This window comes from Perca flavescens, chromosome 7 (genome assembly GCF_004354835.1).
Source record: "Perca flavescens isolate YP-PL-M2 chromosome 7, PFLA_1.0, whole genome shotgun sequence".
NCBI classification, from domain to species: domain Eukaryota; kingdom Metazoa; phylum Chordata; class Actinopteri; order Perciformes; family Percidae; genus Perca; species Perca flavescens.
In genome coordinates, this window is record NC_041337.1 from 25,730,940 (window position 1) to 25,752,264 (window position 21,325).

The 21,325-nt window shown below is 40.0% G+C and overlaps 1 protein-coding gene across 5 annotated transcripts in view; it reads right to left on the minus strand.

The window, feature by feature from the left end:
- LOC114558727 (helicase ARIP4) overlaps window positions 1–21,325 on the minus strand; it is an 85,964-nt gene that overhangs the window by 34,311 nt on the left and 30,328 nt on the right. For 3 of the 5 annotated variants that reach the window (XM_028582908.1, XM_028582909.1, XM_028582910.1), the window contains one exon: window positions 16,803–16,963. In XM_028582908.1, the coding sequence (XP_028438709.1) occupies window positions 16,803–16,923 (121 nt within the window). In that variant the 5' untranslated portion in view covers window positions 16,924–16,963. Of the gene's footprint in view, window positions 1–2,257; window positions 2,565–5,057; window positions 5,165–16,802; window positions 16,964–21,325 lie in introns of those variants that run through there. The other 2 variants (XM_028582912.1, XM_028582911.1) reach the window with 2 other exon arrangements.

The window sequence follows — 21,325 nt, forward strand, 5'->3', positions numbered from 1 at the left end:
TACATCCTGCTCTGAGCTGTGGCGTTATGAAAGCAGCCAGACTACACGTGTTCCCGGCGTTTGGCCTGATCCGTCGCTGGTCTGAAACAGGACAGCTTGTTCCTGCCTGGCACAGAGGCCAATTACACCTGAATGGAGCGTGCAGAAAAAGAATCCGTACAACAAACTCCATCCAGTTTTAGTGTACCACAGGGGTTACTGCTGTTAAAATTGGCTCTTGGCTTTTTTCTTTTCACAAAAAGCAGTTCATCACTGATGGACAGATTGTACTCACAGGAAGATGTGCGAGAACACACACACACACACACACACACACGATTGATAGATTGTACTCAGAGGAAGATGTGCTAAAACACAGACACACACAAACTACACAATGGATTTGAGGGAGAACAGTGTGTTCTTTTAGCCTTTATTACTATTCGCCATTATACCTTTGTAGCGATGACACGGCATCTAGTATTTCTTTTCACAACGAGCCAAACACACAGAGCAATCCCAAGAATTACGAGCATGTAGACAGTCATTATTTCTTCATAAAAGGATCCCTATGAATGCTTTGCTAAATAAATGGCAACACAGTGAGAGGCAGACGCAGCAGAACCGGGTGCAACCTGCGCAAAACCAAAACAAATGACAGGATTTTACAGGATAAAAAGAAAAAGTCTGAAAAGATCATCATCAGGTCATGATTCAGACACATTTTTGTTTGAACTCTTCAAATATTTAACAGCAGTTGTTTTCTTGTTATGTGTAGTCTATATAACTCCGGGCTAAATTAGCTTTTTCGTAAACTTCAGTTATATGCTTTTGATTGTTTCGTCTCTGTACTCCGGCACATTGGATTTGAAATGAAACGATTGCTCCAAGTGTTTACTTATAGCTTTAATTCGAGACTGCTCACAACTATAATGGGGGAACACTGTAGGACACTTAGGACATAGCAACATGAAACAAATGATACCAAACATACAGACGAGGTAACCAAAGAGTTTCACATAATCTTAATCCACCTGATCATATGCTTCACCTTCTGAGGATCTGCATGTGTGAGTCAGAGACTTTAGACACTCAATTTACTACTGACTTTGTCTAAGTTTATGAACTTACATTTACTTGAGTGCCCTAAAATCGGGACACTGTGTATAAAAAGGCCTGTAATTCTTGCAGTTTGTCTAAAGTGGATGTAGACAACGTTGAATAAAGGCTAAAAGTCAGCAGTTTGAACGGAACTTTGAATCCAAGGTGCAGAGACAGCCTAAGAAATGTCACTGTCCATCCATTTACAGGCGGCGCTTTACAATAAGACAACATCTGCAGATGAAATGTGCTGAGTCACACAAAAAGATGCACAAAACAATAAGGTACAAGTTCAGGGCACACATCACTGCATATAGAATTAACCTATTAAAAGTGATAGAATAGTGTTATTAGTGGTACTGGAATCTTTATTTAAGTAAAGCTTTGCAGTTCCTGACTTTATTGCCTTTACATGCAGAAATGAAAAACAAAATAAATAAATAATAAAAAAAAAACTCTGCATGGATTTAACTTTCATTCATCCAGATAAACTGCAGACAGCAGCTGCGCTCCGTCCCTGCCTGCCTCCTCACACGTTTATCCCCCTAACCCACTGACGAACCATATATTTTCCTGCCTCCACATGCTTACACTTCCAGCATGGCCCAATGCTACCCAGATCCACCAATCATGCACCAGCATTGGTTTAGGTAACCGTAGAAACAGCCAATGGGAGAAGAGGGGACAACTCCAGAGAGAGAGAGAGAGAGAGAGAGAGAGAGAGAGAGAGAGAGAGAGAGAGAGAGAGAGAGAGAGAGAGAGAGGCAGCTGGGCTCCACCGGCTGAAAGATGGAGGGAGGGCTGACCAAAAAGGGAGAAAATGGGGAGAATCAAATGTATGGAGCAGGGACGGATGAATATGACAGAGAAGAGATAGCATGAAGAGATAGGGCAGAGAGGAAAAACAAGAAAACAGAAGATACATGGGCCATGCTTGCTTAAGTAGGTATGGATCCAGTGTTACACAACAATGTTAAGTAACTTAACAAGCGTCAATCAACTACTGCTGCACGTTCTAGAAACGCGAGTGTTCATCTCATGAGATGAACTACAGAAGCTTTCTGCTGCTTTCTGTTCCCATCTCTCTTATTTCTCGCAAAGTTTCTACCCCCTCGAGGTCAGGGATTCATCCCTTCGCCAACCATGCCTCAAGAGTCAGGGTGATGATGTCACCTACCTGCAAATGACTCCGACTCATCCAGGAGCAGCATGGTTATCGAGTAAAGAGAGAAGTGGCGGTCTTCTCCACTTTCTTTCTTCCTCTCCTTTTTTTTTTTTTTATCTCTTGCTCTTGAGCTCCCCGTCAAACTCACAAAACCACCTCCTCTTTCAGGAAAAAAAAAAAAAAAACACTGTTTACGAAGTAAACAGGACGTGTATTTCTTCTCTTCTCAGCCTTGTTTTGCATTCAGCGGGTCTTTAATCTACTGCCTCAGTGACTGACTGCCTACTAACCGAGCGCTCTGTGTGCTCCTCTCTGGTCAACGGCTATGTGAATGTGAGGCTGAGGCAGGCAAGTGGGTTGGCAGCTGAAAAACTTACATAACCCTTCATGCTGGAGCCGGGGCCCGCTGAGGGGGGGACTCATACAGCTGATCATCCCTTATTACCCCTCCCCTTTCCAAAAGAACCTGACCACTCCTCCATGACACACTCAGGACTACATAGCATGTACGGAAGCAGCCGCCCACACATTCAGGTCCGTCTAACAGATCACTTAAACTGAAAACTACTTGAAAAAAGCAGACACAGAAATACATAAAAGTACAAACAACTACATTTTGAAAGTATTATACATTTGATTGATTGATATTCATTAAATCCAGGTTGGACACATACAGGCCTCGACAGTAACGGTTGCCCAGTGAACTGGCAACCATTTTGCGGCCTCTGGTTGGCCCCTTAGGAAATATTTGCGGTTGTTTGTTTTTTATATATACAAATAAATAAAAAATTACAAAACTGGAAAATCTAATTTCAAAAGAAGTCGATATTTAATTTGGTTGCCTCCGTAAAGACTACGTTCGTGCAAAACGTTTCCGCTGTTGTGTCAACACTTTCCACACACGCGCAGCCGGCATGTTGGCATGGCGAAACAAGTTAAATTGTTTGACTGTGGGGTAAAAAAAGTCAAACGATAACCCGCCAACATCACGAAATAATCCACACGATGACAGTTAGGCCCGCTGAAACTGTCTTAGCCGAACACAGACAAAAGAGAATCAGAAACTTGGCGAAAGCTTGGGAAGCAAACTATCCTCGCATCTTTGAGACGCATGGGAAAAATCATATTGCAAGCCATGTACAACATACACTGCGGCAGCGACAAAACGAGTTCGCTCGTTCAGGGAAATGCATCTTTCAGAACCACAGGGCAGGATAAACACGAATTCAAAGCAACACGAGAGAAGCAGCTAAAAGATACAATGAGGCGGAGAGCGTACAGACAGGCAGGCCCACACAAAACGCGATGGACGCCGCCATTTGGAAGATGAACACCGCGAATTGGATAATCCTGATCCAACTTTTCAACACAGTTTACTACATTCTAAAAAGCCAAGACCTCTTTACCCCTTTGCCTTTACCTTTTTAAAAGTGGTTGCCAGGCTTGGCGTTGAGCCCAGACAAACATACAAATCCATGTTTAACTACAAATTAATACTTCCTCTCACATATGAACACTTTTATACAATGGAATCAGAGCCCTGTTGACCCAGAGACAGCTAGTGAGTGTGTGTGTGTGTGTGTGTGTGTGTGTGTGTGTGTGTGTGTGTGTGTGTGTGTGTGTGTGTGTGTGTGTAACAGAATGAAGGGCATAGAGGGGGAATGTGGCTGCAGAAAATTATGTCAAGGTTCCAGAAACAACTGCACACTGGTTAGGCCACATGATCCAAGCAGAATCTCTTTTTTTAAACAAAGTACATGGTAATGCTTTGGTGATAATCTTGTGATAAGACTTTGATGTTATTGAGCAAATGCTCTATTTTAAAAGATTGTTTCCACCAAACTTTGTTTTTATGTGTTTATTTGTTGAATAATGGCTTTTTTAAAAGCAAAATACTTACGCTTACTTACTGTTTTCTCTGCTTGTTACTAAACGAGATCGTATAACTATAATATCAACAGACATCCTATCAATAATTGAAACCTGGTTATTTAAACAGCTCCCATACCTGCTGAATCAAGAGTTTAGCACCAGACTAGACTCACAAAATGTAGATGTAAATCTACATTTTTAAAGACGTGTTTCTACAATCCAATCTGTTGTGTTTTAGGTTTGGTCATTAACATAAATGCTGTCGATGTACAGTACAACTGCAACAATACAACACATCCATTTAAAGAAAGTAACACATGTCCAGAAGCAAATTTGTCTGATTTCTACAGGTAAATAAAGCAATTTGTGACAGTTCTCCACAGACCTGAGGGGACACTTATGAAATCTTACAGGCAACACTTCACCCTGGATTAAATGGCTCATTGCTCCAACACTAGAAGCTGCTTTTATTAGCAAAAACTGATTTTGAATAAAATAAAAGATAAAACTAAAGTGAGGCTTATTCTAGAAGCAGCAACTTAAGTCTCTATGCCAATTTCTGCTTGAAAAAGAGGACAATTTACTCACAAAAATTTAAATTTTATCCACATACATTAAACTTTCATTAAAGTCCTTGTGAATCAAGCCATGGATACATTTTTCTTTTTTTGGAACAAGGACAACTACTGCATCTATTTCATAACATGCCTTATGAAACCTCTGAGCTCTACTCTGCCTGAGTGGCCCAACAACTTGGCACTGCATCACATATAGGTCAGTGTGATAGTTGTGGCTGCATTCACTGATAAAAAGACAATACAGCAGAAGGCATATTGGGACTTAAGAGAGATAAAAAGAAACAACTAACAACCTGTCAGCTAACCAGAAAAGCAGTCACATGCTGAGAAAGTGAGTCAAAAAAAAGGTTTAAGCTACTCACCCATGTCATGTGGTTGAAAGTGTTTTTTTGTTGTCTCCTACACTGGTGAGGGATCCATGCCTCCTCTACACTTTGACTCTTAGAAACTTACTCCATCTGTGGGGTATTTCTCTGTCATGTGTCCCGTCCAAGCCGAGCGTCTCAAAGTGTGTGTGTGTGGGAGAGAGAGAGAGAGAGAGAGAGAGAGAGAGAGAGAGAGAGAGAGAGAGAGAGAGAGAGAGAGAGTGTGTGTGTGTGTGTGTGTGCGAGGCTCTAAACATCTAGCTTTAGTCTCGCAGCTAGCGGCGCTCCAGAGAGGACAGAAGGCCATTGGACAATTACAAAACAACTAGTCGCTTAAAAGCTGCCCTGACCCGCCGTGTGTAGGAATCCCCCCACTCGTGCTGGTTTTCCTGTGTTCTTACTTCCTCCTCCTCCTCCACCACCCTCTCTTTCTCCCCTCCCCCAGCCAACTGACACAGGAGTGAGTGTGATGTCAGCAAGCCCCGCCCCTTCAAGAGGCTGCCTTAGGTAACAGGGGTAATAGGGTTCAACCGGTTCAACCAGGAAGAGACTGACAGACAACAGGAAAATAGGGTGAGAGAAAGGTGAAGAAAAAACAGTTTACTGCAACATCTGGTCGTGTTGATTTGTGGTCATTTTACTGTAATATTCTTCAGATCATGACTTTTTTTTAACCATAATGATTTTGACTGTTTTTGAGGTTTTAGAGTAGAAACTGTGGGAATGAGGAGAAAGAAAAGAGAAAATGACTGAAAGAAAGGATTTGAACTAGCCAAATCATCTTTATTTTACTGAATTTTATCAAAATATGAACATGAATCACTAATATTAGTGATTCATGGACTGATATCCTGTAATTTTGTCCACACCTTACATTTTGCAAAAATAACAAAAATAAATGTAGTTGGTAAATTTTGGTTCAGTTCCCTCAGTATAGGGAGCATGAATTCTCACAAAAATGGAATTCATTAAAATCAACTTTGTCGGAGAAACAAAATGGTAACATTAATTGCACACAAACACAATTATGATTTAGGCCTTTCTCTGACTGTGCTGAGGGTGATGAGGCAATCATAAGAGAAAAGAAAGAAAATAGGAACTTAAAGGTGCAATATGTAATATTGTGTGTAATACTGGCAGCTAGCGGTTAAAATAGTTACTGCACTACCAATTCAAAATACTGGAGAGTCGTCTCCCCCGCCCCCTCCTGCCCAGACTCGAAGTTCACGGTGGTTGCCAGGCTGAGACCGCAGCATTCACAACAATGTAGCTGGACGCTTTTCTCACATAGCCAGACATTACTCCACAGCACAGCCGAGTAGCTAACGTTAGATGCTGGCTATATTGACAGTCCGTGCTCACGTGGAGCTCTGTAACCAACTGACAGACACACTTTTTTGGCTTAAAATTACAGTATGAACCGCCAAAAACACAACAACCTCACTGTCCTCTCCACACGCCAGTCAGGCACAGTTCCTCGGCTTAGAATTACAATATGAAACGCTAAAAATACCACTACCTTGCCGACGGAACACACTTCATTGGCTTAGAATTACGGCAACAATCGCTAAACACACTGCAAACTCACAGTCCTCTCTTTCCGAAAATAACTCACAGTTGTCGGCTCCAGCCGCTGAAGAGGCTACACGCTGTAAACAGCCATGGGCTGCCCGGTAACGTTAACAGTTAGCAGGGTTAGCATGGCGGCGTTAGCCAAGACAAGTCGGGATCACTTTACTGGCTGTGTCTCAATTGTTTTTGCGAGTAACCAACTCAGGTACTCTAGCTATATAATTCAATGTGAGTACACAAATGTTGAAATGACAAAAAATGCCCATCCCTAGTAGCTGTGATAAATTAGCCTGAAGCTAATGCTTACCTGTTCAGGAGAAAATAAGCCAACTCTGCGTCCTTTTGGGCTCTAAGCGGTCTCCATCTTTCAAATACATCTCCAATATTTACCAGGGGGTTGTTACGTCTCTGGTCACGCAACTGTTAGAAACATGCTGTTTTCATTTTTTTATGTCATGTAGAATCTATCTCCGTTGATCCTGTTCGTTTGTTTGCTGCTTTCATGGCTGTACTACCGTTCCAGCTGTAGCGCGCTGGGTTTACGTTTTTACAGGTATATCTGGCAACCCCGCCTGCCTGTCAAACTGGGCCGTTGATAACAACACACAGATCAAAACATAAACATAAATTCCGTCACGGAATGTAAATTTCAAAAAGAAAAAATACTGAAATTAGCATTGTTGTCAGAAAAGATAGTATTTCAGTTTAACATGTTTCCTTAATATCTGATGAGGCATTGGTGTCATTTTTGGATTTATTACAGTACAAACATTACATATTGGACCTTTAAGAAAATGAAATGAAGAGGAAGATAAAAAAAAGAAGTGGAGATGAATAAAGTCACATGCTACTACTTTCTGGTCAGCACATGGGCCGCATGTGTTGGAAAATTCTTGTTTGGCTTCACAGGACGGTATCACACATCGTAAAACGCCAATAAACACATTGTAACCACCATAATTGCCACAGATAGTAAATGTCTGCAACATGTAAAGGCGAAAACATCAATGCTGAGAATGGCTAGAGGAATTACGGAGAATTATCGAGAATTTATCAGAGAAAAATGAAAACTGGAGATTACCAAGGTGAGAAAAAGTACATGAAAGATGAGAGGTAGACAAAGAAAAGAGTGATAAGCTCGGAGAACGATAAAGGAAGGAAGATAATGAGAAAAGATTGATAAATTAGGGGGAAATAAATAAATAAATAGTTAGCTACGGAGAGAAAACAGCCAAACAGAAGAGATGATAAAGTCAATAAGTTAAAAAAAAAAAATTCAGGGAAGAGAGAACAATCAGTGATACCAAGGAGAGGGGGCTGTTTCAAAACAATCTTGTGAACCTCAAGACCCCTTTAAACCCTCATTGGGGCGTAGGATTATCCTACACACACACACACACACACACACACACACACACACACACACACACACAAAGGTGAGAGCCCAGTCTCACATGGCTACATACACTGACCCACATTACTATGGAGCCTGGGGGAGGGACAGTGGAGAGAAAAAAAACTGAGGTGGGGGAGGAGATAAGAGGAGTTGGTAACAGCAGCAATGTCAAGGGGAGGACTGCCTGGCAAAGCATGAACACACACACACAAAAACACACTCACCTTTGCCACACTACCACAGTTCTTGTATTCAGCCACGCCTCCTCATTGGAGGAAGGAAAGCTCGCATTTCACTGTTTACATAACCTACATTGACCAATAGAGAGAGCAAGAGGGGGGCATGGCATTTTGATTCAGTGTTTTGTATTTTTGTGCACTGCTTTGGAAGAAGAATTCAGATCCTTTACTTGAGTTATAGTAACAAAATGTACTTGTACTCATAGGGAACGCACTCTTCAACATCTTTCACATCACAGAAACAAAGCTATTTATAACCAGTCTTGTGGAAGTATTTTACAAACTGAAAGCCCACTTTCCTAAAAAATGCTCAGCAGGGTTGGTTAGCTAAACACACCAAATGCTACCGTTTTGCGATCAAAAGCCGGAAAGTTTAATGGAAAAACGGTTTCATGCGACAGTCACATCAACCTTAAATGTAAAGAGCCAATGTAGATAAGCGTGGTGATGTAGCGCTACTGTCGCCACTTAAAAAAGGCTAACTTTATTTTTAGTAAAACCTTACTATTTAAAACGCTTCTGCTACTTGTCTGAGATGCTTACGCAGGTGTACTACTTTTTATGCAGAAGTGCTTTAAATAGTAAGGTTTTAGCGACACGTGTTTGAGTGTATGACTGGATAAGTGAGACTTGGATTATACTGCACAAGTTTTGTGAGCTTGTAAACTGATGTTTTGACATAGTTTTGCTGTTGTTAAACCGACTATTACCTCAATGTATCAAGACTTTTCTCCATTTTTGGATTCTTATTTTACTGTGGAGGCATGAGACAAAAATAAAGTTTTCTTCAAAGATTTAGGCAACACTCGTTGAGTTACTGATATACAAATGGTCATTTTGTGGGTGAAGTATTCCTTCAAAGCCTCATGTGGCCACAAAGTGAATGAGACCATTTAAGGTCCAACAAAAAACAGATAGGTGATGTATACTCTTAACTAGGGCTGCAACGGATCACAGAACTCATGGTTTTGAGTCATGGATCAGTCAATTTTCGGATCAGCACAAAAACGGGTGGAATTTAAATGATTTATTAAAAATATAACAACAATAACCTTTAACAATAATAACTTCTTTCACCAGTAAATTGTTGTTAAATGACAAAAACAGATGAGATAAGGGTATTTTAAGAACTTTAAAAGGTTTAACGTTACCAGTTTCAAGTCAACGCAACATTCCTGTCTGTGTTGTTTTTCTGACAACGGCAGTGACCAAGTGCTAGTTTGTGTTTTAGCTCATAGCTTTAGCGGCTGACTGTTGTACGTGCCGGTGCTGGAATCTTCTACAGCGAAATACAGACACACTTTTACACCATTTAGCGGTCAGCATTTTAACCGTGTTTAATCCAGTTACTACTAGCTACTAGCTAACGGTAACATTAGGCTAACATTAGGGTTGGGTACCTTTCGCATCTGAACCAATATCAGTACCAATACTTTTACCTGAAACTCTGTTCCTAGTACCCAATGGTACTTTCCCTCTGTAATTTAAAAAAAATATATTTCAGTTGTAAAAATAATTTCAAAACCTATTTTTCCTATTTACTTAGAACATTGTTATTTTTAAATTAAATAAAACCCCTCCCTCTCTCCTCCCAAACCCATCCCTACAACCTATTAAATTGAATAATTATTCAACTTTTATTCTTGTATTTGTATATTATTCTTGTTTAGCCAGTTTTATTTTAAATCAAGAACGTTTTTAATTGCTCTTTAAAAAGGTCCAGTGTGTAACCTGTTTAGTTGTTCATTATCAAAATCTGTGTTGCCCTTTTTCATGAATATTTACCACCACCATCAATTCCAAGTATTCCTTTTGGCTTGAAATTTTACGTTTGCATTCGCATGAACTGGGGTAGACGCTCCATATTCATGCGCCATCTTGAAATACGTTAGCCGGTAAGGGACATACAGGACATACTGCTGCGCCTTTCGCATTTTCGTTGTCACATGATAAACTCACAGGTGCTGCTAATGCTGCTAATGGGTATCGTAGCTTCCCGGCCCCGGCAAGTTTGAAGAAGGAAACGTAGAGGACCACACGTTATCTTAATACATTCTGCGGTGGAGTGGGACAAAAAAAAAAAAATCTACTGGGAAATTTTGTAGACCACTGGCTCTTGGGGGGCGGGGGAGAGATGAATGTTCGGAAATAAGAGGCTGCTGCGGCCCACCATACAGGTTAGTTTGACCAGCGGGCAGTTACTTCAGACTATTATTATGGTTAAACTTTGCAACTGATCCGTGGTTCACATGCATTCCGAACCGTGAGTGTTGATTCGTACGGACCAACTGTGGTCTGTTACATCACTATTGTTAACTAAGCCAAAGACCTGTGCCAATAAAGACATAAAATATCACTATTTGTCACCTGAAGCATCACCATCCAATATGGCATGCAGTGTGAAGTCTACAGCAATTAGATCCATCCGCTGTAATGAGCAGTCACACAGCAACAAACGGTAATGTCTCTATATGCCTTAATTAACACATCACATACGATTCTGCTTTTTAAAAATTATGAAACATGCTGTCGGCTGAGCAACATCACACTGTGGTTGTATTGGGCAGCTGTCGGGTGTGAATGTGTGTACGGGGTGTTCCTGAAAAGAAAAAAAACTTAAACCTGTATATGTGTGTATAGTACTATTGCTTCTGTTTCCTTTCAACCTAGGAACTACCTGGTGTTCCACCGGTGCAGTTTTGATGGAAGCTGGCAAGGTGATGCATCTTGCCACTGATTAAACCACCGGGTGCCTGTAACATTCGTGGGAGGAAACATGTTTACTTGTTTTCTTCAGAGAGAGTGAGAGTGTACTCTGCCTACCCACGCCTACACACAGGCAGGGGAGCAACAGGCTAATTAACAGACTATTACTCTCCTGCTCTCTTGAGTCTGTGTGTGTGTGTGTGTGTGTGTGTGTGTGTGTGTGTGTGTGTGTGTGTGTGTGTGTGTGTCTTATGAAAGATGTGACTAAACCTCATGACAGCCTCATCTGAGCTCAGAGAGCCAATAACATGCAGGACATCTGAGACTCTCTCTCAGACACACAAAACCCAGAACAGACATCCCAGCAGCCCAGTGTTGCAGAGGAGGATGATTTAATTCTCTCTTGCTCTCTCAGAAGCTTTGCTTATCCATTTAATAATAATAAAAAAAAAAAGAAATCCTGAAAAATCCCCAAATCGATTAAAAGTTATTTTCACACTAATTGTATAGCCCTTGCATCAAATATTTTGTTTTCTGTAAAAACACGGCTAACTTGTATTTACAGAGTCTTCTAGTGACAAGAACAACTTAGAATAGAGAGAATATGGATAAATCTAGTGAAATCCACTTAATTTTATATCATGATCAATACAGATAGATTTCATCACTGAGTTGGTATATCTGATACAGCCTTGCAGTGGTTTTCACCACATTTGTCAGATTGTAGGGAGTGTTTCCTCAAGTGGAGTTCCCCCAGGGTTCAATTCTAGGACCAATCTTATTTACCTTGTATATGCTTTCCCTCAGTCACATCATACGCAGACATGGTGTTCCATTTAACTGCATTTCATTGTTAACTTTGGTGAAAACTATTTTTTTATTCTGGCCTAAATTTAGTAATTATATCAGCGAGCTCGCCCATTCCTGTTCCCAAGATTCGACCAGTTTTTAATTTTAAAGACGCAAGAGTGACAACTTCTTTGGTTTGTTTATTATTATTATTCCAGCATGGGCATATGAACACAACTCTAATCAGAAACCAGCATTTTATGCACGCTTGGAAATACCTAAGTGATGACTTCTAAAAATACCTGCAAATAGAAACAGAACGTGTCATTTCCCACACGTATGTGTGGTATGTGATGCCAGTGATCACCATGACAACCCCAAACCTCTAAGAAAAAACACGACATATTCAACTTTTTAGAAGTTGACCTGACCTTCAAACCAAATATATAGAAGCATCACTTCCTGTGTGTCAGATCACTTCAAAAAGGATTAAGGTACCAGACGCTGATTAGCACGACAAATTTTCATCAAATAGATGTACAGTGGTATAAATCAAGAATAAATCAGCAACAGGAGACAGAACCATACTTCTACACATTTCCATATTCTATTTGTAATGATGTTGTCACATTATTATTAAACTCCCACTCACTTTATTATTACGGTCTATGTTCTCCTACTGAAACATGCCTCTTTCCGTCTTTAAAATGTATTTATAGTTTTGCAAACCTATAAAGAAGTTGTTAAAAGAGATGGTGAAGAGCACAAAGGAGAAAGAATAGAAAGAGATGATAAACGTTAAAGCAAGTTGTCGAAAGCACATCTATTAAAGTACCTTACATGAAAGAATTAAAAAGAATATTCTCATACATAGACATAAAAATGAAAAGAAATGACAATGGAGAAGTATGATAATGGAGAGGGATCAAGGTAAATCAATTAAGATCAGATGGGCAAAGAGAAAAGTATAAAGAGAAGAAGACAAAAATGGGCGAAAAAAAAAAGGTGGTGAAAGGAGAAAGGAAAAGGGGGGGATTTCGAACCTCGAGAAAGAAACGGTCACAACTCTGAGGGGGTCGGCGTCCTAGTGACAGTTGTCATGGCAACCGTGGGACAGACGCAGGAGACGGCAGGTGGTGATGATGTCACAAGAGCAAAATAGACTTGCAAAGTGAGGAAGATGAACATGTAAACATGTTTTTTTCCTCTATCAGACCTTTCACTCCTACCACCTGGCAAGACGACAAACTCTGAGAGCTTCAGCTCTTTGGGATCTGAAAGAACAGCATCCCCCTCTCGATCTGTGCTGTAAATCAATCCAGTTTACAACATGTCCCTCACAATCTGACCCATTGGCTTTAAAATTACAGGACCTTAAACATTTTTTAAGCATATTAACTGCAACACATGCAGGGTCAGCTTAGGTTTTTTAAGGCACTTAGCAGAAATTAAACCAACTTCTTCTTACAAATTTAAAATGCAACTGTGAGTAAGTGCAGGACAATGCTGTTTAATGTTAATGATACTAAAAGATGACCCTATATAGTGGCACACTGCATACATTTTTCCATTCTAAAAAGATTGCTTAGCAGATTCAAAATTGACTTTCCTATGTGCAAATGTTCAAAACAATCACAACTTCAATTTAAATCATGTCAAGGAAAAAAAAGTTATGAGTACAGTTGAGCACAGTTAAATAGGTACAAATATCAAAAAGGAAAAAAAGAAACATGAGAGAAAGTTACTTAAATAAATGCTTCTATAACTGGCTTAGTTCACTCCCTCAGGACAACTGTGGTATTGCATATTACATTACTGCAATGCCTACAACTTTCTGAAAGCATACCAGGAAAAAAAAAAATATTTCCTGTTTGAATTTCAAACCAGTATTGTATGAAAATAATCATGCAAAAATAGTTAACATTTAGTATGCTTTAGTTTTTGTCACAGTTACAAAGAAATGGTTGTTTCAAAATGTCCTCCTTGTACATTCAGAGTTTAGTATTTTTGGCAAACAGCAACCTGCCAAACTGGCATTATTATTTCACAACTTCAGTGTTTGCTTGTTGTTTTGTCCTCTGGGCTCAAAAACAGATGTAGCAATGTTAGAGCAGTATCGCTGACAACTGCAATACCACGACACTATAACACCTGTTTTCCACCTCCAAAGGGAACGGCACTGGCAACCTCACAGCCTTAAACCCACTTCTGTAACTTTTAGGGCTTTTGCCACCGTCGCTGCTTCGCTGGGTTATATGGGTCAGTTATACAAAGTGTTGCACAACTTTAATGGTAAAAAAGTTTTATAAGCCCGAGCAGTAAGCAGGAAAGCACAAGGACCTGAACCGCTTTTTGTTGAATGATTAATGGTACATCAACATCAGTTCTCCCTATCACACACACACACACACACACACACACACACACACACACACACACACACCCTACATAAGTACATAGCTAGCATTACCCGTATATGGCGTAAAACAGGGTAATGCTGATGTAATTTGTGTGTGTGTGTGTTCTTCACATGTTCACAGGTCTGTGCTGCCTAGGCCCAACCAAGAAATCTGGCCACATTAAAAAGGTTATCAAACACTGACTCACAGCTTGCTATAGGCTGGAAAACTTCACGCATGTTATGTTCCTGCCACTCTCCAATCTGTGATGTCCCAGAAAGCATCGATTGATCCATGGATTTTTAAGGCAGCTGAAAGCTAGCTAGTTGTATGCCCTACTTCCAGTGTCCTGAAAGGAACGTGAATAACTATTTCCCAAATCCTTAACTATTTCTTTAAGGCACTCAAAGTGATCACAGCCACAGTTACGCAATCTATCCAAATGGAGTGATGGCACAAATAATTGGTTGTTTAAAAATGTATTGCTTTTTCTAAAATGGTAAGGAAATGTGTTTGACCAGACAGTAGAGATGCACAGATTACAGCTTTCTAGGCCGATTCCGATTTTCTTCGAGTTAGGCCAGCCGATACAGATTTTAGAAGATTCTGATTCCATTTTTTCTAACCACTTTACAGCACACACAAATATTTATTTTGTATCTTTTCTTTAACAGATAATGGATCACTATAAAATAGAACTATATAAAGGTCTCCTGGTGTGGGAAATTCACACACATCTGAAGTGCAATGTTGGAACCATTTCCTTCTTTTCACATCCAATATCCAACAAAATAAATTTGATTTTGGTTTTTGGTGTCATCCCTCCACGCCCTACTTTTTCCTTACAGGTGTTGCATATTGCAAACTTGTTGTCTTCTGCACACACGCTGAAGAATTTCCAAACAGCTGACATGTTGCAGGTTAATTCATGAGGTTCCCTAAACGTGCGAGAATAGCGCGGACACACGCTTCACAACACGAGCAGGTACGCACAACACACGGCAGAAAAGTTGAGAGAAAGGAAAAAGACACTGTGCTGTTGCGTCCGTGTGTGTGTGCGTCCTTGAGAACTGTAACTCTTATAACTTATGTTGTCAGTTAATTTTAGCATTGACCGGCATGAAATTGGCATATGTCAGACTGACCTGCTGGTCGCCAGTCATGGCCGAGCACGTGAAAACCGGCCAATTCCAGTCACCGGCCAGTCTATCGGTGCATCTCTACCACACAGTACTGCAAATCCTTGAATATTTTAATCCCTTGCCTCCAGTCTTTTAGCTGTAACAGATGCTACAAATTTAACAAATGAGGTGTAATGTGTTAATTACTGAGCATAAGATGTGCTGAAAGGTGGATTTTGTAACCGTTGGACAGACCCATGCCAGCTGTTTCACTCTGTTCCCAGTGTAAGCTAAGCTTAAGAGAAAGAAAACAAGCGTATTTCCCAAGATGTCAAACTATTCCTTATGCCTCAAAAGTGACACAATCAAAACATTTAGAAGATTCAACTTGGTTGTTGCTGTCTGTGTTTTGAGAGAGAGAGAGAGAGAGAGAGACCGAGAGACCGAGTTTATCCTAACTCTTAAACAGGCATGAATACCAGACAAAATGTCCTCTCTTTAAAAAGGTCTAAAACTGAAGTTGGTGCTCACAAATACCGAAGTACAAGAGGGCACACGCAGCTATGGGTGGCGGAGTAAAAGCATTAATACTAAAGAAAAAGGAAGAATCAGATTTTAAATTTGGGGAGAATTGCTATTCCTGCAGTTAATCTCACTTTGTCTCTCTCATGTAGTTGACACCTAATCACTTCAGAAACATGTTTATTTTACTGCAAATCAACTGAAAAAGCATTGAAGAACATTACTACGGTACATTGTGTTTATGAAATGTAAGACGAAAAGTTAACATTATACTTTCTTATCACGCTGCCCCTCCTCCCTCCATCTCTTAGTTCTAAAAACCCGATTCTAAAAACCACAAGCTTTTCTCTCTTCGTAATGAGGTCAAAGTCGTCCAAAGACCAACACCATTAAAGTTATCCAACTAAAGTTTAAATCTTACCTCCTACACAAAAACACACTGCTACAGACACATCTATGCACACACATGACTCAGCATCTATTAGAACTAATGTTGATTCATTATACAAACTGAGACAAGAGAGTTTAATAGGAGTTTGATTCCTGAGAGAGGACAGAAGGCCAAAGGCTGATGTGGAAAGCCTATCAGGTCACATGTGGACAGTACAGCCGCTGGTTCAGTTTCTTCTAACAGCTCCTTTTTATTTATTTATTTAAACATATCAGATTCAAACTCTATATAAACATAACTTCAGCTAGCCGGCATAGATGGAGGGAGGGACGGAACATGGGGAGAAAACTGAAGAAACGCACTGTACCTGATGGTAAACAAAACGACACGCATGAACACTAAATTACGTTAACAGATACAGAAAATAAATTTGCCGTTATGTTACAGGTTATCCACGGAAGATTAATGTAACAATTAATGTCATAAAACACAACAAATCCATGACTTTTCCAGACCTGGAAAATTAGATTTTGAAATCCTATGACTTTTCCAGGTTTCCCATGAGCATGGGAACCAGATCAGGCCATAATCTACCATTACGACTCACCATACGGGTGTATCCACTCGTCCTCATCATCTCCATCGTTGTCTTTGTCTTCATCAGTGATGTAGCAGATCTCGCTCCCCCTCTTCCTCCCATTCAGCCGCTCCTCCTCTTCAACAGACATCCTAGCCTATAGGCTGCTGCTACCGCAGCATGGCACACACCTGAAACAAAGAGTACACGTGTCAACGAATAGATAGATAGAAGTACAGACATACACACAGACCCACAGAATAAATGGATTTTAGATGTACAGTAAATGACTTGTGATCGTTCCTTCTCTGCCATCTGTCACCACACAGTTTGAAACTTTTCTCATGAGAAAAAAAAACAACAGGAAGGGGGGAAAACTCCAATTTTTTTGTAATCTAGTTTGCTAATTTTGCTTTATCCTCACTCCAAAGCCCTCTACACAGTATCATAGTACAGGGTAAGTTTGCGTAACCCGACGCGCCAGATGGTTAGTTACACAGAACCATCTGAGAAGCCATCATTGGAAACGGTTTGGCACAGAGCAGGCACTTTCAAAAAAAAATACCTGTCAGGGGATTGGATGCTCTGAAACTAAGTAAGTAAGTAACAAAATATACTCACATGGACTAAAATAGCAAACATATATTACAATCCTTGTGTGTCAGTTCCAGTGCAAAATCGGATACTATACTGGAGTGAAATCAGCTGTGGCAGATACCTCTGAGCACAACTGAGTGCTACGCAAAGATAAAAAAGAACAAAGTTTAGAGAGAATTTTATTGGAGGACTTAAGATATTCAAAATGTGCTTATAAAACTTGCCAAAAAGAGGGTTTTTACGGGAACCTATACTAGTCCAAACTTTGAATTTAAACAGTTTCTTTTTTGAAAACGCATCTTGTTGTCACGTAAGGGCCAAATTTACGTTACGTAAATTGCATTTGTGTCAGTTAAGAGGCACAAAAGCACTCTTTATAAGATGCCCCGACAACTGGCATTTTAGCTAACTAGGAGCTCTGGACGTAGCTGCAGCAACTCCAGTTTGCTAGCAGTTTTTTTTTCTTATTTTTTCCTATCGACAATATTCGGAGATATATAGCGGTAAGTAAAAATCGGCTGGAATTCTCCTTTAATACACACATCCTTCCTGTCTTTGGGTCATCACTAATGATACCCAATTTTTAGGATATATAACCAGTGAAGTCCTGCAATAGAAATTTAATTTGTTTAAGAATTCCTCTCACCTTTATGTCCCAATCCACCATGTATTCATACAGGGTAAAATTGTTTGTTTTATAGTTTGTATTTGCATTAAAAAAACAAATCAAGGAGTACGTAGTATCATACAAATTTCATTTTTAAATAGAAATACAGATACATCTGCCCTACAGATCTTCTGAGGTAAGGTAACGCATCAAATTCTTTTCTTTCTGCTGCTCTATAGGTAAAGTAAAGACAGGAGCGTATTAAAGGTCCTTTTTGTAAGAGATGTAACAAAGATCATGACCTTCAGATGAGAGACAGAGCTGCAGAGCAGATGGACAGAAGGAAATGTTCCAGAGAGAGAGAGAGAGAGAGGCTCTCAAGAGTATCTGGGATGCTTTTAAAGCTTCATCTCTCAGCAGCAGGAAAATTACACTCACATTACTCGCAGGCATGAAACTATCAAACTGTAACCACAGACTGCTGCCGTGCCCTTCATTATCAGCTGTGGTTCGGTAAAAGCAAAGTTTTTATCCAGTTTTGTTTTATAGCTCTATAATTATTAGTTATGTACGACAAGAGTCATAATTTAAATTGTTACAACGGAACACAAAAATATCATCATTACCAATGTCATAATCAACAGCAGTATTAAAGAAACCTCAACATTACAGAAATTCGGAGCAATTTAGAAAACAAAAGACTTATTCAAATCATTTTTCAAACAAGAAAAATATATAAATCAGATGAATTCACCAAGGCCTCCGAGCTATAGTGAAACATTTCCTTACATCTACCAAAGTAAACAAGAATGATCGCCTTTGTTGTCTCGCTTGGTTAAAAACAAAGGCTTTGAATATTATGCACTCCCACTCAGATGAGCCCAGACACACGGTATCACAGGGAGGTTTACTCTTGATCACCTGCCAGCTCACCTTGCATAACGTTACATAACAGGCAGACCCGGCCAAGTTGACTTATTGGCACGACAGGGTGGTTTTACAAGCCTCATGAATCTAACCCAGCTAGACTTCATGGACTGAGAATCAGTAACCAGGAACATAGTGAACGCGCTTTTACTGATGTTGCTATGTGTAGAAACATCTCGAAAGGGAAACGTGCAAATTTGTGAAAGCTTTGTAACAGAATACTTACGACAGCATTGTGTTAAGTAGAATTCTGCAGTGTAGTTTAGATGATAGCAGCAAGTTTGAGAGCAAAAAAAATTAAAAATAATCATCATGCTTTCATTGCATCTCATTTTATTCCACTCGTGTTCAAGGGAGTGAAATAAAACTACAGCTCATTTTCCTGCAAAACCTCTTCAAATCAGTTCAAGGACTATGTGGAGGGCCTCCTCAGTGCTGTAGCACTGATCCTCATCAAGACAAAATTGTTTTTACCGTGGGTTAATGAAAGATAACCCCCTTCCCCCCCACAATATTTACGGTTGGTAGATGACAGGACGTGACCCGTGGTTTCTGTTGCTTTGTCTTAGACAACCTCCTTCCACTTTATAATTTATGAACACAATGCACCTTTAATAAATTACCAATGCTGCCATTTTCTGGAGACGGCATTCACGACTGCAGGTCATTTGAACCGTAAAAGTGTTTCAACAAATGATAAAAAAATAAATAAATGTTTACCCACAAAAACCAGGTAGATCTTGTTTTATTTGATTAAAGTTGACTGATGTGTACGGAAGAGGATTAGGGCCACATGTGAAAAAATGTATTGAAGTTCAGAATTCTGAGATTAAGGTCAGAATTTTGACTTTATACTCAGAACTCAAATACATTTTTTACATGTGGCCCTAATCCTCTTCCGTAGATGTGATACAATTTACTTGAATACATAACTTGATTTACAACCCTTTTAAACCTAAATGACCACCCAAATCAAAACTACATAAAATGTAGGCTATAACACGACGAAGTCATCAAACTTTCAGCTTTGATAAGGTTGTGTGTAAAGCTCCTTTTGTATGAAAACATGCAACTGATTAACATGCGCCCCCAGTGACGAGAAGCAGAGCGCACAGAGGAAAAGTCTGTTGTCCTGCTGGGCGCGCATTCTACATCATTCACAAACCTCTAGTCAAAATGTTGACCAACTTAATTTAATGTGCTACCATCGCTAAGCACAAAACACAGCTGAGGTTCATGGGAGTGATGTTTAGCAGGAATTTGGTCATAAACCAATGTATTTTACAAATTTAAACTTGACGTCAAGACGTCACTTAAGTCATTGGGATTCATCCTCTGGGGACCATGAGTGTCCGTTCAAATGCTGTGGCAATCCACTGAATAGTTGTTGAGATACTTCTATTGTCACAGCGTAGGAAAGCACAGTGTTCCCGTCAGATGACTGACAACTTGTTCAGCTCATTATAATTTTATTAATTAACCAGTTGTTGGGGTTTTCCTCCTGTGTCCACCCTTTTGGGACAATGTGTCTGACTCCAAATAAAAGACCTATATAACCCCACGCATTTGTTAAATTGGAATTACAATGATCCTAAGCAAGAGCCAAATAAGACGATAAGATAAAGTCAAATACATTTGTTTAATCAGTCAAGCATCAGAGTTTCAATACACAGATCTGTGGGATCACTAGCCACGCAGAGACTCCGTTTCCCTAGCAACAGACAAAAGCCGGTCCAGAGCCGGTCCACGTATCTCTAGATTGTCAGACATTGTGAGCCCCGATCTATTCTTCCCCTCATCTCTTATACTTTCTTTCTTGGGTCCCTTCTACTTCTTCCGCACCGGGACTGCTATCTTCACACAACAACCGCCAGGGTGGGGGCCCCTGTATTATGTCTCATTTGCTATCACACGAAGCAGAACATTCTGCTCCCATTTCACTTATTATTACTCTGTGTACTTTGCTCGAGGCCACTGTGACCCTAACTATCTTATAGTTATGGCTTAAGCTAAATACAGTGGGGGAAATAAGTATTTGACCCCTTGCTGATTTTGCAGGTTTGCCCACTTACAAAGAATGCAAAAATCTACAATTTTAATCATATGTACATTCTAACAGTGAAAGACAGAATCCCAAAGAAAATTCCAGAAAATCACATCATATGAATTTATTAAAATTGATAACCATCTGATGAGGAAAAACAAGTATTTGACCCCCTGGACAAACAGCAAGTATTCTGGCTCCTACAAGCCAGTTAGTCTTTCTTTAAGACACAGCCCCAATCCGAACCAATTATCTACATCAAATACACCTGCCTCACCTCGTTACCTGTATAAAAGACACCTGTCAACACCCAAACAACCAGCATCCAACATCCCCACCATGGGCAAGACCAAAGAGCTTTCTACGGACATCAGGGAC